The sequence below is a fragment of the Sphaerodactylus townsendi genome, linkage group LG04 (assembly GCF_021028975.2).
Source record: "Sphaerodactylus townsendi isolate TG3544 linkage group LG04, MPM_Stown_v2.3, whole genome shotgun sequence".
Taxonomy (NCBI): domain Eukaryota; kingdom Metazoa; phylum Chordata; class Lepidosauria; order Squamata; family Sphaerodactylidae; genus Sphaerodactylus; species Sphaerodactylus townsendi.
Window position 1 is genome coordinate 83,448,792 of NC_059428.1, and position 16,666 is coordinate 83,465,457.

Here is a 16,666-nt window from a genome sequence, read left to right on the forward strand (position 1 = left end):
ACTTCAGATCACAGGTGGACAATTGTTTGAATGGCCTGTGGAAAGCTAACACATCATCTCAAAGGATCTACATACGGGGGATCATGGCTGTTGTTTCACCCCTTCTTCCCTGATCATCATTATCTCTGTAAATTGTCTGTGGTTTTGTGTGTGTGTGTGTGTGTGCGCGCGTGCGTGCGTGCGTGACCCAGTAGGGTTTTCAAGGCAAGAGACTACCGGTGGTGGTCTGCCATTGTGTTCCTTGGCATAGCAACCGTGGTGTTCCACAGTGGTCTCCCATCTAAATACTAATCAGAGCTGACCCTGCTTAGCTTTTGAGATCTAATGAGATCACACTAAATCCAGGCCATCCAAGTCAGGGTTTCTGTAGCTCTAGACCTCTTCTATTCCTAGCCCTGTCCATGGACCATAATCACAGCAAATAAATTATGGTATGAATCTACCACTGTAACTAAAAATTAACAAGAGTTTACCTGTTGATGGTGGCAAAATTACAAAGTGTTTCACAAGCATGCATCCACTGTCAACAAAGGATTTTGAGACCAGAACCTCTCTTTGGTTCTAGCACATTGCTAACCTTTATAGGGCTATTAAGTTTTTTTTTAAAAAAAAGAACTTACCATAAACATTAGTAGATGTATTGAATCAACCAGGATCAGAGCAGTTGAATGTGCCAGTTCACTGTGCCTAATCAGAAGTGATTTTAAGAACAGTGCCCTTGGCTAAAGTACGAACCTGTTAAGATTTCAGTTCTGTGATTCTTCCCAGCACCGCTTGACTAAATATAGTTACTAATGGAACATTACGCTACCATTTGGAGCATCCCAGTGGAAAGAAATGTTGTGAGTGGTTCTGGGATTCAGATGAATGTCTTCTCTGTATTGCTGCAGAAGAATCTTAGCACCTCTCAGATAAATTGCAATGAAATCAGTGTGGCTCCTCAAAGGAAATGTGTGCCAGCTAGAAAGAGTGTGCTTTGCAAATGCAGCTTTCTCCCATGCTGGTTATAGTTCATATAAAATTATGTAACGTTAGAATTCAGAAAGAATATAAGCCAGATATGTGGAAACAGGAGACTGGATACTATGGCTGTGTGGGGGGGAGGTGCTGATGGCTGTGGATTGTTCCCAGCTTTATGCCTCCCTTGGCAGTCACCGGTGATTCTTGGAAAGGTACTTCTGTGGTTACCGAATCCCTGGGTCCAAGAAAGCCTCTGGGCTTGGGAGCTGCAGTGAAAAAGGAGAGTTGACTGAAATCACTTTCATCTTGCTCCACTGCCAGTCTCTCTCTTGGTGTTTCTTCCAGTGTAGTTCTTTGCTTTTGATTTCCAGTGGCACAAGACGGAGGTGTTTTTTTTAAATCAATTCAGCCCCCTTGCTCATTGTGTTTTTACCCACAGAAGCCCCTCAGTCTCCTACAATATCCTTTGAGGGCTGCAGAACTACCATCATGCTGAAGCATTCCTGGGTGGACAGTATTTTATAGATCTCAAATCTTCACAAGGCAGATTTCATATATATATCTACAAGCCTATTTGAGCCAATTTACTTAATTATGCATACATTTGTACTGGATTGTGCCCTTTCTGTATGTTTTGAATTAAGATGTTGATGCTTATTAACCTTTGTCTGAAATTCATTTCATGAAGCAAATGGTGTGAATTGTTATTTGCCAGAACCACAAAAATGTTATTCTCTGATTTCTCCATCTCACAGAGAGATGGAAGTTTGTAACTTGCTTAATTACAAATTCCTCTGCTGGCACAGTCAATACTTGAGGAGTGTGTTATTTAGAAAACAGGTAGAGGAGCAAAAAGTTGAATTCCTTGGTATCTGTGCTTGAGGCATCTGGTAATGTGCTTTGCCAGTGGGTAGGTTTGAGAGGTGTGATCTTAACATACAATATATCTGTCACAGAAAATACCACCATTACTATTTCCATTGTATCGTGCAATTACAGTGACTGTGGCTTTTGTGCCATAACTGGAATCTACTGTTGCTTCATGCATGTGTCAGGAAGGCATTATTCTACTTAACAGCTGAGGAGCATTTGCTGTTCCTTTCAGTGCTTACAGGGATTCCACTGGAACAGCTGTACTTTTATGAAAGGTTGTGAATCTTGTTTTGCTAGATGTGTGCATGTTTGTGAGGGTTACATTACATTATTCAGATAACAAATTGATCTTTTTACTAATGGGTTGGCTGACAGACATGAAAGTTCACATATAGCTTTGAAGTCAAAATCTAAAAGAGCATGAGTTGTCCTGATGCCTTCTGATATTTGAAGGCTTAAATGCCCAACTCTACTGAGGGGGCGTAATTCATACAATTATTCTGTTCAAATCCTTTTTTAAAAAATTCTGCATAAATATTGTCATTTCTGTTTCACACTTCCTTCTTGAATGTTAGCAAATGAAAAGTGAATTGTTTTAATCCAAAAGGAGACAACCCAAAGGAGAATTTTGAATGAACCCATATTTTCATTCTCGTATTTCCCATTCTTCTGGGGTGTGTTTTGTAGAGATGAGATATACGGTGCCACTTACACAAAGGGATTAATCTTACCTCTTCAGGGATTAACTGGAATGTATTCTTTCTTGTCTCTTTTATCAGGCACATTTTCAGTAGAAAGGTTATGGTTGAACAAAGCATGTATTCCTGGCCTTCCTCTTGTTTATCTCCAGGCTTCAGAGACATCCTGAAGTTAACAGTTTAACAGCTGGTTTCTTCTCAGGCTTACATATGGCCAAATGAAGTGACTAAGATCCAAAACACCATTTTTGGTCATGCAGGATGTATCTTGGCTTCAATATAGACACCAGTTAAGAACTCCAGCCTAATGTTTGTAATGGATAGTTTTTCAAAGTGTCAACCTTTCCAGAGTTTTTCTGTCAGTAATCTCAAGCATAATAGAATAAAATCTGACCATTTGACATCTTTAATACATTTAAATGAAGGGTGTATTTCTTCCAGAACAATATCAACAGTTCAGTTGCCTTTTGACACCCACTGAGTTGAGTTTTGTGTTTTGGGGTTATCTGTTGACTCTAAATAGTTTTCCTGAGGAAAAACAGTTGTTCACCATAGAGCTTAGTAATCTAATTTTGGTATATACTCTTATTTATTGCATTCCTGAGGATGGATACCTTATAAATCTATGGTAGGAAAAATTGTTGCATGTCTGCAGTACCATAAGGGCAGAAGATGCATGCTATATGAAGATATTCTGCCTTGCACATCTATGCAGTAATACCCAATAGTTGTCATAAGGCTGGCATGCAGTGCATGTGTATGCTGAACTGAATTATGTACCATATACAACCATATATGCTGCAGTATTTTTGAAATTTTAACCATACAAATAAATGGTATAATTGTAGCAGCAAGGAAGAGAATCATGGTTAATCTTTTATTATGAAAAATGCTACCATTAGTAATATTCTTCAACAAACTTGTTTCTTATGAAAGTTACTAAATATCTGGACATGCTTGGTTGAGGAAGGATCCCCAAATATCATGTATTTCATGCATTTCAACATTGTTGGGTACCTGGGTAAAGTTAGCATACAGAAAAGTGGTCCTTGATAGTATGACTAAGTCCATTGTAGCTCTCCCATATACATACAGCTTCTCCCAGCCTCATTATTTTGAACAACTCTGACAGAACAGGCAGTATGCTTCTCTGCCCCCTCAGAGTTCCATCTTGCCTTTCTACATCATATTATATAGCTACAACCTGCAAGGACTTTTTCTGCTTCTCTATAAGGTTGCCATAGTACCTATGTCATCTGGGTTCTGCCTAAATTGTACTGGTGAATATAAATTGTACTGGTGAATATAAATCCTCTCTCTATTTCCTCAACTGGACTTAACAATAGGCTGTCTAGGCATGAAAAGTGGCTCCACAGGTGTACCATACTCACACCATGACAGCCTGGAGTAGAGATCTACAAGTGCAGTAGCCAGTGTTGCCCCAAGCTACGGACATTAAACAACACCCTATTAAATTCAGGGAGGGGAAAGGGGCCTCTTTCCTAAGCACTGCTGCATTCAGACATGTCTGGACTGAGGTGAGAGACTTTGGGACTGAAATCTTTACCAGGTTTTGAAAGTGTCACTTTAGGATGAAGCAGACTGGCAGAAATAAGAATGTCCTAATACAAACATGAATACTATTAACAATCATGCCAATTATCTGTGCATGAAATTTTATGCACAGGCACCTCATCACACCTCATCTCTTAGCAAAACCATCCAAAATTACATTAATCCCCATGTCCTTCTGACTGTTGCTTCTTACCGTGTTTCCCCGAATATAAGACAGTGTCTTATATTAATTTTTGCTCCCAAAGATGCGCTATGTCTTATTTTCAGGGGATGTCTTATTTTTCTGTGTTCTGTTCGTCGGGCATGCTTCCAAACAAAAACTTTGCTACGTCTTACTTTTGGGGGATGCCTTATATTTCGCACTTCAGCAAAACCTCTACTACGTCTTATTTTCCGGGGATGTCTTATATTCAGGGAAACAGGGTAGTAATCATGGCCCCAAAGAAGTAAGACAGGACTTTTTCACACTTGGCTTTTCCCTATACGTTAGTGAAGGGGGAAAAAATCCAACATATATGGAAATGCATTAGGATAGATGCAGATTGTATAAATATCTATTTTGCTATGTGGAGCTCTGCAGGGCATTCAGTACTAAGAAGATGGATGCTGTTCTTCTCATGTGATGGCACTCATACTTTTCCTCCTACACCGATGTATGCCTGGGTAAGAAAATTAACATCCAGCAAACAGCATGAAGAGGAAATGGTGATAGTGGAAAGTGCCATCAAGTCACAGCTGATTTAAGGTGACCCAGTAGAGTTTTTGAGGCAAAAGATGAGAGAGGTGGTTTGCCATTGCTTGCCTCTCCTTGGTGGTCTCCTCTAGCCAGGGGTGACCCTGCTTAGCTTTCAAGATCTGACAAATATGGCACTGCTAAGGTCATTGTTGAGAATGTACCTTTCCAAAAGACTATAGTGGTCCATCTGTCCACTTTTAGTTTCACTTTCTTGGTATTCTGCTGCAGCTTTTGACAGATTATCAGGTACTGCCTTTACCAGAAATCCTCTTTTCAAGTTGTTCATTCCACCATTTCAATATTAAGAAGGCAGTCTTTTTGCTACGAAATTTCCTTACACGATGAGACATCAGAGAAGCTCTTTGTCATCTTTCCAGAAGTGCATTTTGCTTCTTTACTTGCAGTTTCTGCTCTCAAATTTATGAACCACATGAAAGGCTTCTAGAAATTCATTGAAGTCAATGTTGCCATCTTTATTAAAATCAATGCTTCGGGCTAAGCTATCAATAGATTCATCATCTGCGTCAACTTTCAGGTGTAGGTTGAAGAGTTTCCATGTCTGGCGGAATTCATCAATCGAGATAAGACCTAGAAAAGGCAGGAAATTGTGTCTCTGAATAAGGCATCACAGAAATACACCAAGAACTTTGGTAATTGAAGCTAGTTCCAGCAGTGAAAGAAGTAGGAAAATGTAGAAAAATAATAAACCTTTGGAATCTGGCACAGATAAAAATATGAGTCATCCAACTGGTGGAGTAACTACCCACTATCCACTGCCTAGGGCCAGAAAAAAACAACCCCTAGAGCTGACCTTACATGAATATCTTTGGATGCAAAAAAAGAGAGAGTAAATTATAATACTGGATTGATGAATTTCAGCAGCCCATTTCATGTAACCTGCAATGTGGATATATCAGCTCCCTGCCCATCCTTAGGCACTGACATGAACCAGGATTCAACAGTTACATCAAGTGTAAAGGGAGTAAATTTCACACAGTAGCCATTAGGCATGCTTATCTGAGAAGTCCTTTAGATATTGGCATGGCTTTCTGACATTGTCAGTCAACACACGCCAATGCACTCAGGTCTCATGGTGCAACATGGTGCATTCTGAAGAATCCTTCCCCCAAACTCTCAAGTGTTTCTATTACTGCAGTGTAGTATTACACATCACTGTATAATACATGCATAGAAACACAATTGTTTTGCTTCAAATTGCAGTAGTAGTAACACCTGAGAGTTTGGGAGATGGAATCCTCACAATGCGTCATGTTGCACCTCTTTGTTAGGGATTGTTGCATAAGTGTGGTCCAAAATATTCACCTACTAAATACAATTCAATGGCTGTAAACAAATTTAAATCAAATAATGATACTCCCTCATGTGGGGAAAAGGGGGAAACTTTTCACAAATCTCCAGCATAGTTTTTAGTGTGAGCTTTTAGAACCAAGATGTTCCACTAGGGCTAGCTTATGGTTGAGGGCAGCAACAGTTTTATGTCAGTTGACCTCACTTCTACTTCCTCCCCTTTTCCTTTCCCCCTTCTCCCCTCCTTTCCATGCTATTCGCTTGTCCCATCCTATTTCTCCTTGTCCCTTTTTATGTGCCCCCTCATTGACAACTTTGTTGGCTCCTCTGCTCTGCATTTCCACAATTTCTCTCTAGAACTAGAAGGTATCAACTGAGCCATGACTATGGTGTTATTGTTAGTTTTAATCTTTGTAATAATGTTTACATGTTTACATATGGTTATTTATATTTTCAATTGTATTTATTCATGATGTCAGCTGCCCTAAGCCCGACTTGGGTTAGGAAAGGGTGGGACATAAACAAACAAACAAACAAACAATACAGTGAAGATTTTTCATCATCAAAATGGCATTTCTATCTTCCATCTGAGAGGAAGGAATCAGCATGCTTGGCCAACCTGTTGTCAGGTATGGCTCCCACCCTCCCTGGCATCACACCAGTCAGGCCCCAAGGGCACCCTTAGGCAGGAAGAAGCATCCTTTCATAAACTTATCTGTCATATGTTCATGGACCTTTTTTTCTTAATCACTGTGCTTGGTAACATAGCTACGTAAGTAGGCAACCTCACCATGGGCCTCCAGAAGGAGGGAGGAAGTAAGCAATCAGCAGAAGATTATCACTTGGACGACTGCTTGGCCTTGAGACACTCAGAACACAAGCTTTTCACACCTTGTTGTTCTACTAATCTGTGGGAAGATGGGAGGAGGTGTTCAAGCTGGGGGTGGGGGGGGGGGAGGGAATAAATGTGTTTGCAGAAGCCAGGATTCCCAGATCTGGCTTCTTACTGTTTGAGTTCTTGCTGACAATCCAATGAAGACTTCTGATTTTATATCCAGAGTCCAACTTATTGATCGTTGTACCAAGACCTTACACCTGGGGATGATCAACAAAATTCTCCTACTTTTAACTATCCGGTCACTACTTGTTCAGCTCAAATACATGGTAATATTACAACCAGGCAGCTGCTGCAGCTCCCCAAACTTCTTTCCACTTTTCATTCCTTCCTGCTAAGTTTCCTATACATGGGTCAGGTGCACTACTTTGGAAAAGTGGGCTTTGACATACCTGAGTGATCTTTGTCAATCATGTTAAAGATGATCTCCAAATCAGCTTTGTATCTACACAGGGTTTCCACCAGAGATGGCTGAACCTGAAGAATATTATTTTAAAAATCAGAGCACATCCAATGCCAGTATTAAACAAGCAATTTCACCAACTATGTCATTATAAAAAGTACCCTGTATTTATACAGTAAAGAACTGAGTGGGGAACATATTCCTTTAGCTAAACAAAAAGATTCATAGTCTAGATTGAGTTCACCTTCAGAGCAGCCCTATGAAGCAGAAATAGGGAACTGAGGCTGAGAGGAAAACATTTATTCAATGGCATTCAGTGAATCCATGCCTGAAGAAGAATTTGAGTTCAGGTTCCTGTCCAATGGAAACAGATCAGCCCTAATGGATATTTTTGTAAGGCATCTCTGCCTCAGGTGAAGAATTATTCAGATCACCCTATAGCATTTCCCCTGCCAGACTATCATATCCAACACTCTGAAGAGGTAAACTCTTTTCAGGAACTCTAATACCCTAACTGAAATAGCGTTTTTAATGAGATAGAATGGCTTCATATTCTTGCATGTCAAAAAAGCTAAACATAAATCACCATGAACTTTTCCTAAAAAGCTTTAAGCCACTTTGGGGAGAAAAATAGGGTATAAATATCCAGCTAAATAAAAACTTTGTATTCAGTAGTCCTCATTTGGCTACCCAAATAAACATGTTCTAAACAGACAATCTTGTTTTCAGTTCAGCAAAGTGGTGAAGTACAATTTTCTCAAAACAGCATTGCAAATGTCACAGTAATAGGTGACAGTGTAAGAAAATAAGCAAAGGTTTCTAACTTTAATTGGTTATGCAAACTGCGCCATTTCATATCTTTTTCCCATAGATTCCAGCTGTACAACGATTGTACAAAGATTTTAACTGCTCTTAATTTTTATTGATTGCTGTGGTGAAATAATTCTCCTCAAAGAAAATTGCTGTAAATTTTACATTTCTGTTTGTATTACATTTAAGTCCTGCAGCTAGCCTAGACTGTTTGGATTCCACTGGGGAATATATCTACATAGGACAGACAGCAGTAGAATTGTCTTTAATTTTTGTTGTTTAAGTTTTAGAGTCTTTCTGAGAAATGGTACAAATGTCGGTTAACAAGGAAGGAAGATCTAGTAAAGTAGGTCCCATTTTAGTACAGGATACCAAAGGTTAGCCACACATTGAGAACTTTCAATTGGCAAAGCACCCAATGGGAAAATCCCAAGTGTGTTAATTTATTATCACTACCTATGCCGATGAGTATGTAGGGGGGATATTTATGTGTATTTTATACACTTTAGTAACATTAAAATTAAGCAGGTAGTTTTGAAGGTCATCCAGGAGCAACTGAACTTTCAGATATCTTACCTCTTTGATAGGTAGTTCAACTTCTAAAGCATCAAAAGATGAAAGGTATTCCACTCTTCCATCTTGAGTCAGATGAACCAGCCGAGAACGAAGCGTTCTCCAGGGAAGGTCAAGGTGCAGCACAGACTCCATGACTAATGCCCACTGACTGGGAGAAATCTTCCCTGTCAAAAATGAAGAGTATTTAATGCCTAAAATGTTAAAGATGTTTAAAGGATAACAACCTAGCAGACAATGGAATGTGGGGGTTTTTTAGCTACTAGAATAGAAACATAATTGAAGGAACAACCCTGGAGTTATAATGTTCTGCCCACTGAAATATCTGACTGGCAGAATGGCTTTGCTTTTTAAAAGGATTCTGCAAAATGTAATGTCTTAGCCACAGGAAACACAAGCAGAAGCATTGTAAAATGATTATCTCTGTCCTATGCATCTAAGCAAAAAATTATTTGTATCCAAAGTAATAACACATTTTAAGAATATCAATGAGAGACTGCTCGAGGGAATCTTTCCTGCCATTATCATAAGGTTCAGTATCAGAGCTACATAAAATACTAGCTGGAAATTTGTTCACTGCCAAAATATAACCATGCTGAAAGCATAAAAAGAAATTAAAACTAATTTAACAAACCTCCCCAATCCAGCTATTCATGAAATTAGTGATGGGTAACACTTGGAGGCTGGCAAATTATGAGTAACATCACAGCTCTTGTTTTTTTTTCTTCCCCTCCTAGGAGCTTTAAAATTAGCTATATTTCCCAGGGCCTCCCCACAAATCCTCAGATCTCCTTTCTCTGGTGGCCAAGGCTCTGGCAACAACAAAGGGAATGGAGGAGATCAGCTTCTACAATACCCTTCTTCTTAGCACCTATACTTCAGCAACAAGGAAGCCTGGGAAATGTAATCCTCTTTCCCCTGGGTGCCTATTATGGATACACTAGAACAGAATTCAGGTACTAGGAAATGGGAGAAGGGTATTAGGGAGAAGAAGACAGAAATCTTCCCACTCTCCCTTTCTGTCATGGTTACCACATCTGCCTAAGGAGAAGGAGAGTTCAGAATTACATAGAGAGACCTGCTTCTAATTGCTGTTGCCAATGGAAGAACTGTCGCCACTAAAGAGTCAGTGGGTAGAAAGCAGAGATGCAAGCCTCCAGGTGGGACCTGGTGGGACCTGGTGGAACCAGACAGATCCATGGGGGCATTTTTAAGACTGGCCTCTACCTACCTTGCTAACCTTAGGGTTGGCCTAGAAATGCTGTGCCAAGATAGATGCCATTCTCTTTATTGGCTCAGTGTCACTCATAAGGACAGAAAACCTGTCTGGACTACCCTCCTGACAACATCGACTTAAAACAGTGATTAGGAAAAGACAATACCTTCAGCCCCAAAGAACAGTTTCCATTTCAACCTCAGCCTACTTGCCTTCATGAAACAAAGGATATGCCAAAATGATTTCATCGATAGTTCCTGCCAGCAATCCATATAAACACTAATCTTATCTTCTAGTTTCCTGACTAACTCCTCCAATGACCACCTTCATTGACAATGGCACTGTCCCGAAGCTGTTACTGAATCAGCTCCATCCTAGTTGTCTACGGCACTCCCCAGCTTGGAACATTAAGCCCAAATGTCAACCTTTAAGTTTAAGTATCCACTGCTTATCTTAAGTGTCTTCCATAGAACAAGAGCCGCCTTTGTCCTGGAAAGATTAAGCTCGCTTAGCATAGCTAGCGGGCCCAGTCTTCCATATAAATTAGCTGCCCACCCTGCAGTCAATGTCCAGTGTGTTTATCATGCTGTGTGCCATCTGCTTCCACCCTGTCTACTTGGAGCTCAGTGCAGGCATTGAACTCTGCTTTTCCACTCACACACCCTTTCAGGATAAGGTAATTATAGCCTTCCCCTGAACAAATCCCAATTTATTCCAGATCTGTACCCTCAGCTCTATATCTCAGGACTGTATGAAGTCTCTACATGCTTTGGCCATTTGTGTGCTTGTATTTTTATTATTTTGCATTTTTTCTAATAAAATTGTTAAACTGTATCCCTGATTCCTGCAGATTTCTTCCAAAAACCACCTCTATAAACACTTATGGAAAAGATCCTGGTTACTCCTCCTCTCATTAAGTTCAATCTGGCCCCACTAATTCCCGACTCTAAAGGGCAGCCTCTAGCACTTTGGGTAACACTGGGGACTTTCCAGAATTACAGCTTATCTCCACACTACAGAGATCAGTTCCCCTAGTAAAAATTGATGCTTTGGAGAGTGGACTCTGTGGTTTTATACCCTGCTGAGGTCCTTGTCCTCCATGTCCAAATCTCCAGGAATTTCCCAACTTGGATCTCAGGAATTTCCTCAGGAATTTCCCAACTTGGATCTGGCAACCCTATTCCCCCATGCCCCACCAGTGGCCGGGGGGACCTGGCAACTCTAGAGGAAAGAGTTCTCAGACTCAGTTTGTAATAATCCTGACTGAAACATAATTCTGGGCTGAAATGTTAACATTCATATTAAGGGTAAATATTACAAGATACAAAATATTACAAGAAGCCAAGATTTGAATTCACAGCCTAGAAACTACAAACTTCCTCCTGTTCCTAAACTCGGTATTCCTGGGGCTCCAGCCCCAAATCTCAAGGTGTTTTCCAGCCCAGAGATGATAACCCTAATTCAGGTACCCTGTCACTGCTTCTGATGCCATAAACTGCATTAAGATTTTTTTTTACTGGCCTTCATGGGAAACAACAAGGACTAGCATGAAATTGGACAGCAAGAGTAGTCTAGTGGTTAGAATGTTAAACTAGGCTATAGAAAACTCGAGTTTGATTTCCTCTCTGCCATAGTAGCTCACTGAGCGATCTTGGGCTGCTTATATTTTCTCACCCTAACCTACCTCACAAGATTGTCATGAGGATAAAAGCAGAGGAAGGAAGACCGATGTTGGGGAAAAGCTGGACATAAATTAAAGACAGAGGATGGTAGTGGTTGTCTTTCCAAGGCATACTTGCACTTGTCCAGTACAAAACCAAAGAATACTTCTAATTTCCAGAAGCACAAGCAAAAGTCTGGTTCTGTGCCCATAAAAAGTAAGTGTTATACAATGTATCTCCCACAGTAGCTTCCCGTTGCCTCATGGAAGTTCACAAGCAGTGCATGAAGGAAATCCCCTGCTGTTTGTATTCAGGAATACAAACAGCAACTGTATTCAGGGATAGAGGCTTCTGACTATCTACTCATTATAGCTAACAGGAACAGAGAGACATCTCCTCTGTGAATGTATTGGCACCAAATTCTATAAGTTAAAAATAGACAGTGACTTCCTTTTGTCTGCCCTGAATCTACTGCTCATCAATTTCATTGAATGGCCTGAATTTCTAGTGCTATGAGAGAGAGGGACAAAAAATTTCCCTCTGACTTCCTTTAAACTATGTATAATGTTATGAATTTTTATCCCGCCCCCCCAAAAAACTAGAAAGCTTCAAACATTTGAGCCTTCTCTCTTTAATTATTGTTCTTTTTTTAAAAAAAAAAACCTTCTTCATGACCTATACAACACTGGACACAGTGCTCCAAATATGACCATATCAAAGATTTATATAAAACCATAATAACAATGGCCATTTTATTACTTTCTCGCATCATAGCCCCTAGCATAAAATGTGTCTGTTTCCACCAATGCTGCCCACTGAACCAATACATTCATTCATATCACATTAGTATATAAATAAAGATTTTTGCTCTCATGTAGACACTTATGTACTCTAAGCTACATTTGTTAGGGTTAGTGCTATCTCAGTGCTATCCAAAACAGACTTACACTTGTATAAGTCCACTAAAAGTAATGGACTTACAAGGTGAACTCTGTATAAGATGGCCACTCATCCATTTTGGAGAGATCCATTTGGAATTTTGTGATCTGTCTGGGTTTTGCCATCCTGAACAATTTATCTGCAACCTCATTATTTACAGTGGATCATTTGTCAATGTCACCCAGGACCAGTTCCAGTACTGAAGAATCTTTGGAACAGCACTGCTAAAATCCTTCCATTGCTGAAACGGTTTGTTTACATGTAACCCTCTGCTTCCTTTTCTCTAGTCTGATTCACCAAAGGAGTTACCACTTACCCATTCACATTACAATGATATAGAGCAGGGGTCAGCAACCTTTAGCACCCAAAGAGCCATTTGGCCCCGCCTCCCCAAGCCCTGCCCCTGCCCCATCCCAGCCTCCCCAAGCCCTGCCTTCAGCCAAGCCAGTGGGATACATAGCAGCGGCAACACCAACGACGGCAAGTTGCACTTGGGACGTTGCGAGCGTGCCTCCTTCCCCACTTCCTCCTTCCTTCCTCCCTCCGGCGTCCTTTCCTCTCCTTCCCAAGTGCCAGCGAGGGAGGGAGGGAGGGAGGGAGGGAGGGAGGGAGGGAGGGAGGGAGGAAGAAAGGAAGAAAGGGAAGGAGGAAGGAAGGAAGGAAGGAAGGAAGGAAGGAAGGAAGGAAGGAAGGAAGGAAGGAAGGAAGGAAGGAAGGAAGGAGGGGGCGGGGAAGGAGATGGCGTACCTGGCGTCCCTAGAACAACTTTACCATCGTTAGAGAAGATGCGCTGCTCGCGGAACCACAATGCAGTTGGCAGAAGAGCCTTGCCGCAGGTTGCTGACCCCTGATATAGAGCAACCTTAGAGAAGCTGCTATCTTGTTTTATTACCTGTATCATTTGGATCATGCTGCCTAAAAGCCGCAATGAGTTCTGATTTGTGTGCGTAAAGTTTCTCTCGTAAACTCTTTAAAGCAGACAGCTCAACTGTACTCACCCTACAAAGAAAGTAATTAGAATTGGTAGTTAGCTGGCAAAAATCTATTTAACATTTCATTTCATTGTGCGACTAACATTTCTTAATAAGCTGCCCTCTGAAATATTCATATGCTATTAGGCACAAAAATAAGAAAATATTCATGGTACAGCAGGTAGTTTCAAATCATAAAAAGAATGACAATAATTTCAGAAGGGAGGGTTGAATTAATAGAATAATTTCAGCTTTTTTTAGATTAGAATCACCCTGTTGCATTCCAGCTGAGGCCTGATTTAAAGTGACACTGACAGTCAAATAAAATTTGTTTGTGATCTTACAAGTACCCAGCATCTCATCTAAACTGCTCAGCTGCAGATATGACATGAACACACCAGTGCAATGCCTACCTGGGCGTGGATTGCTTGAATGTATAACAGCATGTGAGAAAGCTGAGCAGACCAGTTTAGGTGAGATGCTGGGTAAGTGAAAGGGTATCTGAGATTTTCTGTACACATCAGCATCATAGTCTATCTTGATGTAATTTTTATACACTGCATCTTCTATAGTGGTTACATATGTGTGTGTGGGGGGGGGGGAGCAAAATAAAACAAAACCAGTCTTATTTTTCCACAGGTCTCTCCCATGAGTTCCTACTGAAAAAGACAAGCTATTCATTCTTATCCCTAACAAGGAAAGAAAGCTATATTATTGTTGTTAACTAATCAATCTGGTTTAACTACTTTCCATTTCTTCAAGCAGTAATAAGTCCAGGGACAGAGCTAGAGGATTTTGTTTCCTTTGGATGAGAGAGAACATAAGAGTCACAACATCCTTGTACAACATCCAGATTGAAGGGCAGGTGACACAGGTGACTTGGGATCAAAGGCTACCTACTCAACTGTCTACTCAGTCACTGAAACAAATTGCATATAGCTCATCTCCCCTGGCAGTAGAAGAAACACTAACCTACACAGTCAAATATTATTCTGTTTACTTTTCATTTATCTGTAAGAAAATATTCATTTATCCCCATTCAACAAACAGCATTTGTGAGTTACAGTGTAATCCTATAAATAGTTATGCCAATCTAAACCTATTGATTTAAATGGGTTGACACTCAAATAACCCTGCACAGGGTTGCACTGATAGTTCCATCATCATCATCATCATCGTCATCATCATCATCATCATCATCATCATCATCATCCTCATCCTCATCCTCATCCTCATCCTCATCCTCATCCTCATCCTCATCATCATCTTCTTCTTCTTCATCATCATCTTCTTCATCTTCTTCATCTTCTTCTTCTTCATCATCATCATCTTCTTCTTCTTCTTCATCATCATCATCTTCTTCATCCTCTTCATCTTCTTCATCTTCTATACCGCGTCGGTTGTCGCATGGGTTAACAAGGGTTGTGTTGCATGCTGATGTCCCTGGGCCTGGTCGACAAGTGGACTACAAGTGGACCAATCATCCAAATGAAAGAATTATAGTGTGCAAGAAAATCATGCCATCATGGCTTGTTTCCACAATTCTGAGCCAGAAAAAAATGCAACACTTCAAACAGGTGAATCATGACCCTAGGAGAGTTTACTCAGAAGCAAGCCCCATTGCCAGCAACCGAGTTTACTTCTAGGGAAAGGATCGCGCTTTAGTTCTTCCCATGAAAATCAGTGGGGTTTAACAGCGCTTAACAGGGTTACCTACACTGCTTCCCCAAAACTAGGTCTTAGGTTTAATGCTAATAATCTCCCTGAAATAATTACACTATTATCACACTGGGGGCCTGGTGGGGGAAGGGGGAGGGGTTTGGGGGTGAGGGAAGTAAAATTTTTGCTTTCCGAAAACCAATAACCCCCGCCCCACAAAATAGAAGTAAAAAGGCAGTCAAGGAAGGCAATCTTAAGCAATAATGCTGTGCGAGGGGTGGGATAACTTCAAGAAAGCTACATTGGTGGAGCAGCCATCTGATCTGCATTTTTTCCTTCACATATCATCACAGCACTTGACTTCCCACAAAAATGCAACAGTAACAGAAAAATAAAAGCAGTTCTAGCAAAGACCTTGGTGTGCTTTAAAAAAAATCCTAAATGCATCTCGATTTCTCCATCCTAGGCTTGATCTGCCCAGGCGATCGGCAAAAAACTTAGGTCCGAGCGTTTCCCTGGTGTTTGGAAAGGCACATATTTTGTTTGTTTAACCCCTCGAGCAGCAGCAGCCAGCCTGCTCCAGCCTCCAGCAGGTCCTGCATGCACCCGCCGCTCTGTCCTGTGTTGCTCCAGCACCTCTGCCCCACCCCTCTGCCTTCACCACTCCTGCTCGCACAGGGGCCAGCCTGCTCTAGCATCCAGCAAGTCCTGCACGCACCACTCTGCACCTTTCTAGCATCTCCGCCTCCTCTGCCTCTGCCCCCCCCCCTTGGGCAGCAGCCACCCAGAGCACAGGCATCAGGCCCACCAGCCGAGTCCTCCCTGTTCACCGCGGTGCACGCACATCGTGCCCAGCAGCCCAGGACAGCCTAGTTGTGTGTGTGCGTGCAGGGGGAGTGATTTTCTGCCCCCGACATGACGAATTCTGTGCGCTCGTGCCCACAGAGAGGACTCTGAGTGCCATCTCTGGCACATGTGCCATAGGTTCGCCACCAGTGGTCTAGGCCTACTATTGTCTTGTCATATCTGTCTATTTACAAATATACAAGCAGAGTACTTAAGAGCGAACAGACTCCAATGTAACAACTATCACAACCACTTATCCTCCATCAGCTTACCAGACAGCTAGTGGCTGACTTCAGACATCACACAAAATCCATGATTTAGTTAAACTCATTACAGCTAATGTAATAATCCAAACACTGGTCACCCTTTAACCAGGATTTCAGACCATGGTCTGAAGTTGTTTTATTCACCAGTGAATTTTAACTAGGTGTTTCAATGATGTACAAATGAACACAGCAAATGCTGTTTTCCTCCCTCGCTCAGTGAGCCAGGCTTTTGGGAAACAGCGTTTCCCTGCCGGCACCGTGCAAACAACAAAGGATT

General features: G+C 41.2%; 1 protein-coding gene across 2 annotated transcripts in view; it reads right to left on the bottom strand.

Moving 5' to 3' along the window:
• Positions 1 to 3,394: 3,394 nt before the first annotated feature.
• PPEF1 (protein phosphatase with EF-hand domain 1) overlaps positions 3,395 to 16,666 on the bottom strand; it is a 71,139-nt gene continuing 57,867 nt past the window's right edge. For both annotated transcript variants that reach the window (XM_048493820.1, XM_048493821.1), the window contains 5 exons: positions 13,540 to 13,646; positions 8,835 to 8,998; positions 7,438 to 7,522; positions 4,565 to 5,430; positions 3,395 to 3,843 (listed from right to left, as the gene is read on the bottom strand). In XM_048493820.1, the coding sequence (XP_048349777.1) occupies positions 5,237 to 5,430; positions 7,438 to 7,522; positions 8,835 to 8,998; positions 13,540 to 13,646 (550 nt within the window). In that variant the 3' untranslated portion in view covers positions 3,395 to 3,843; positions 4,565 to 5,236. The remainder of the gene's footprint in view (positions 3,844 to 4,564; positions 5,431 to 7,437; positions 7,523 to 8,834; positions 8,999 to 13,539; positions 13,647 to 16,666) is intronic.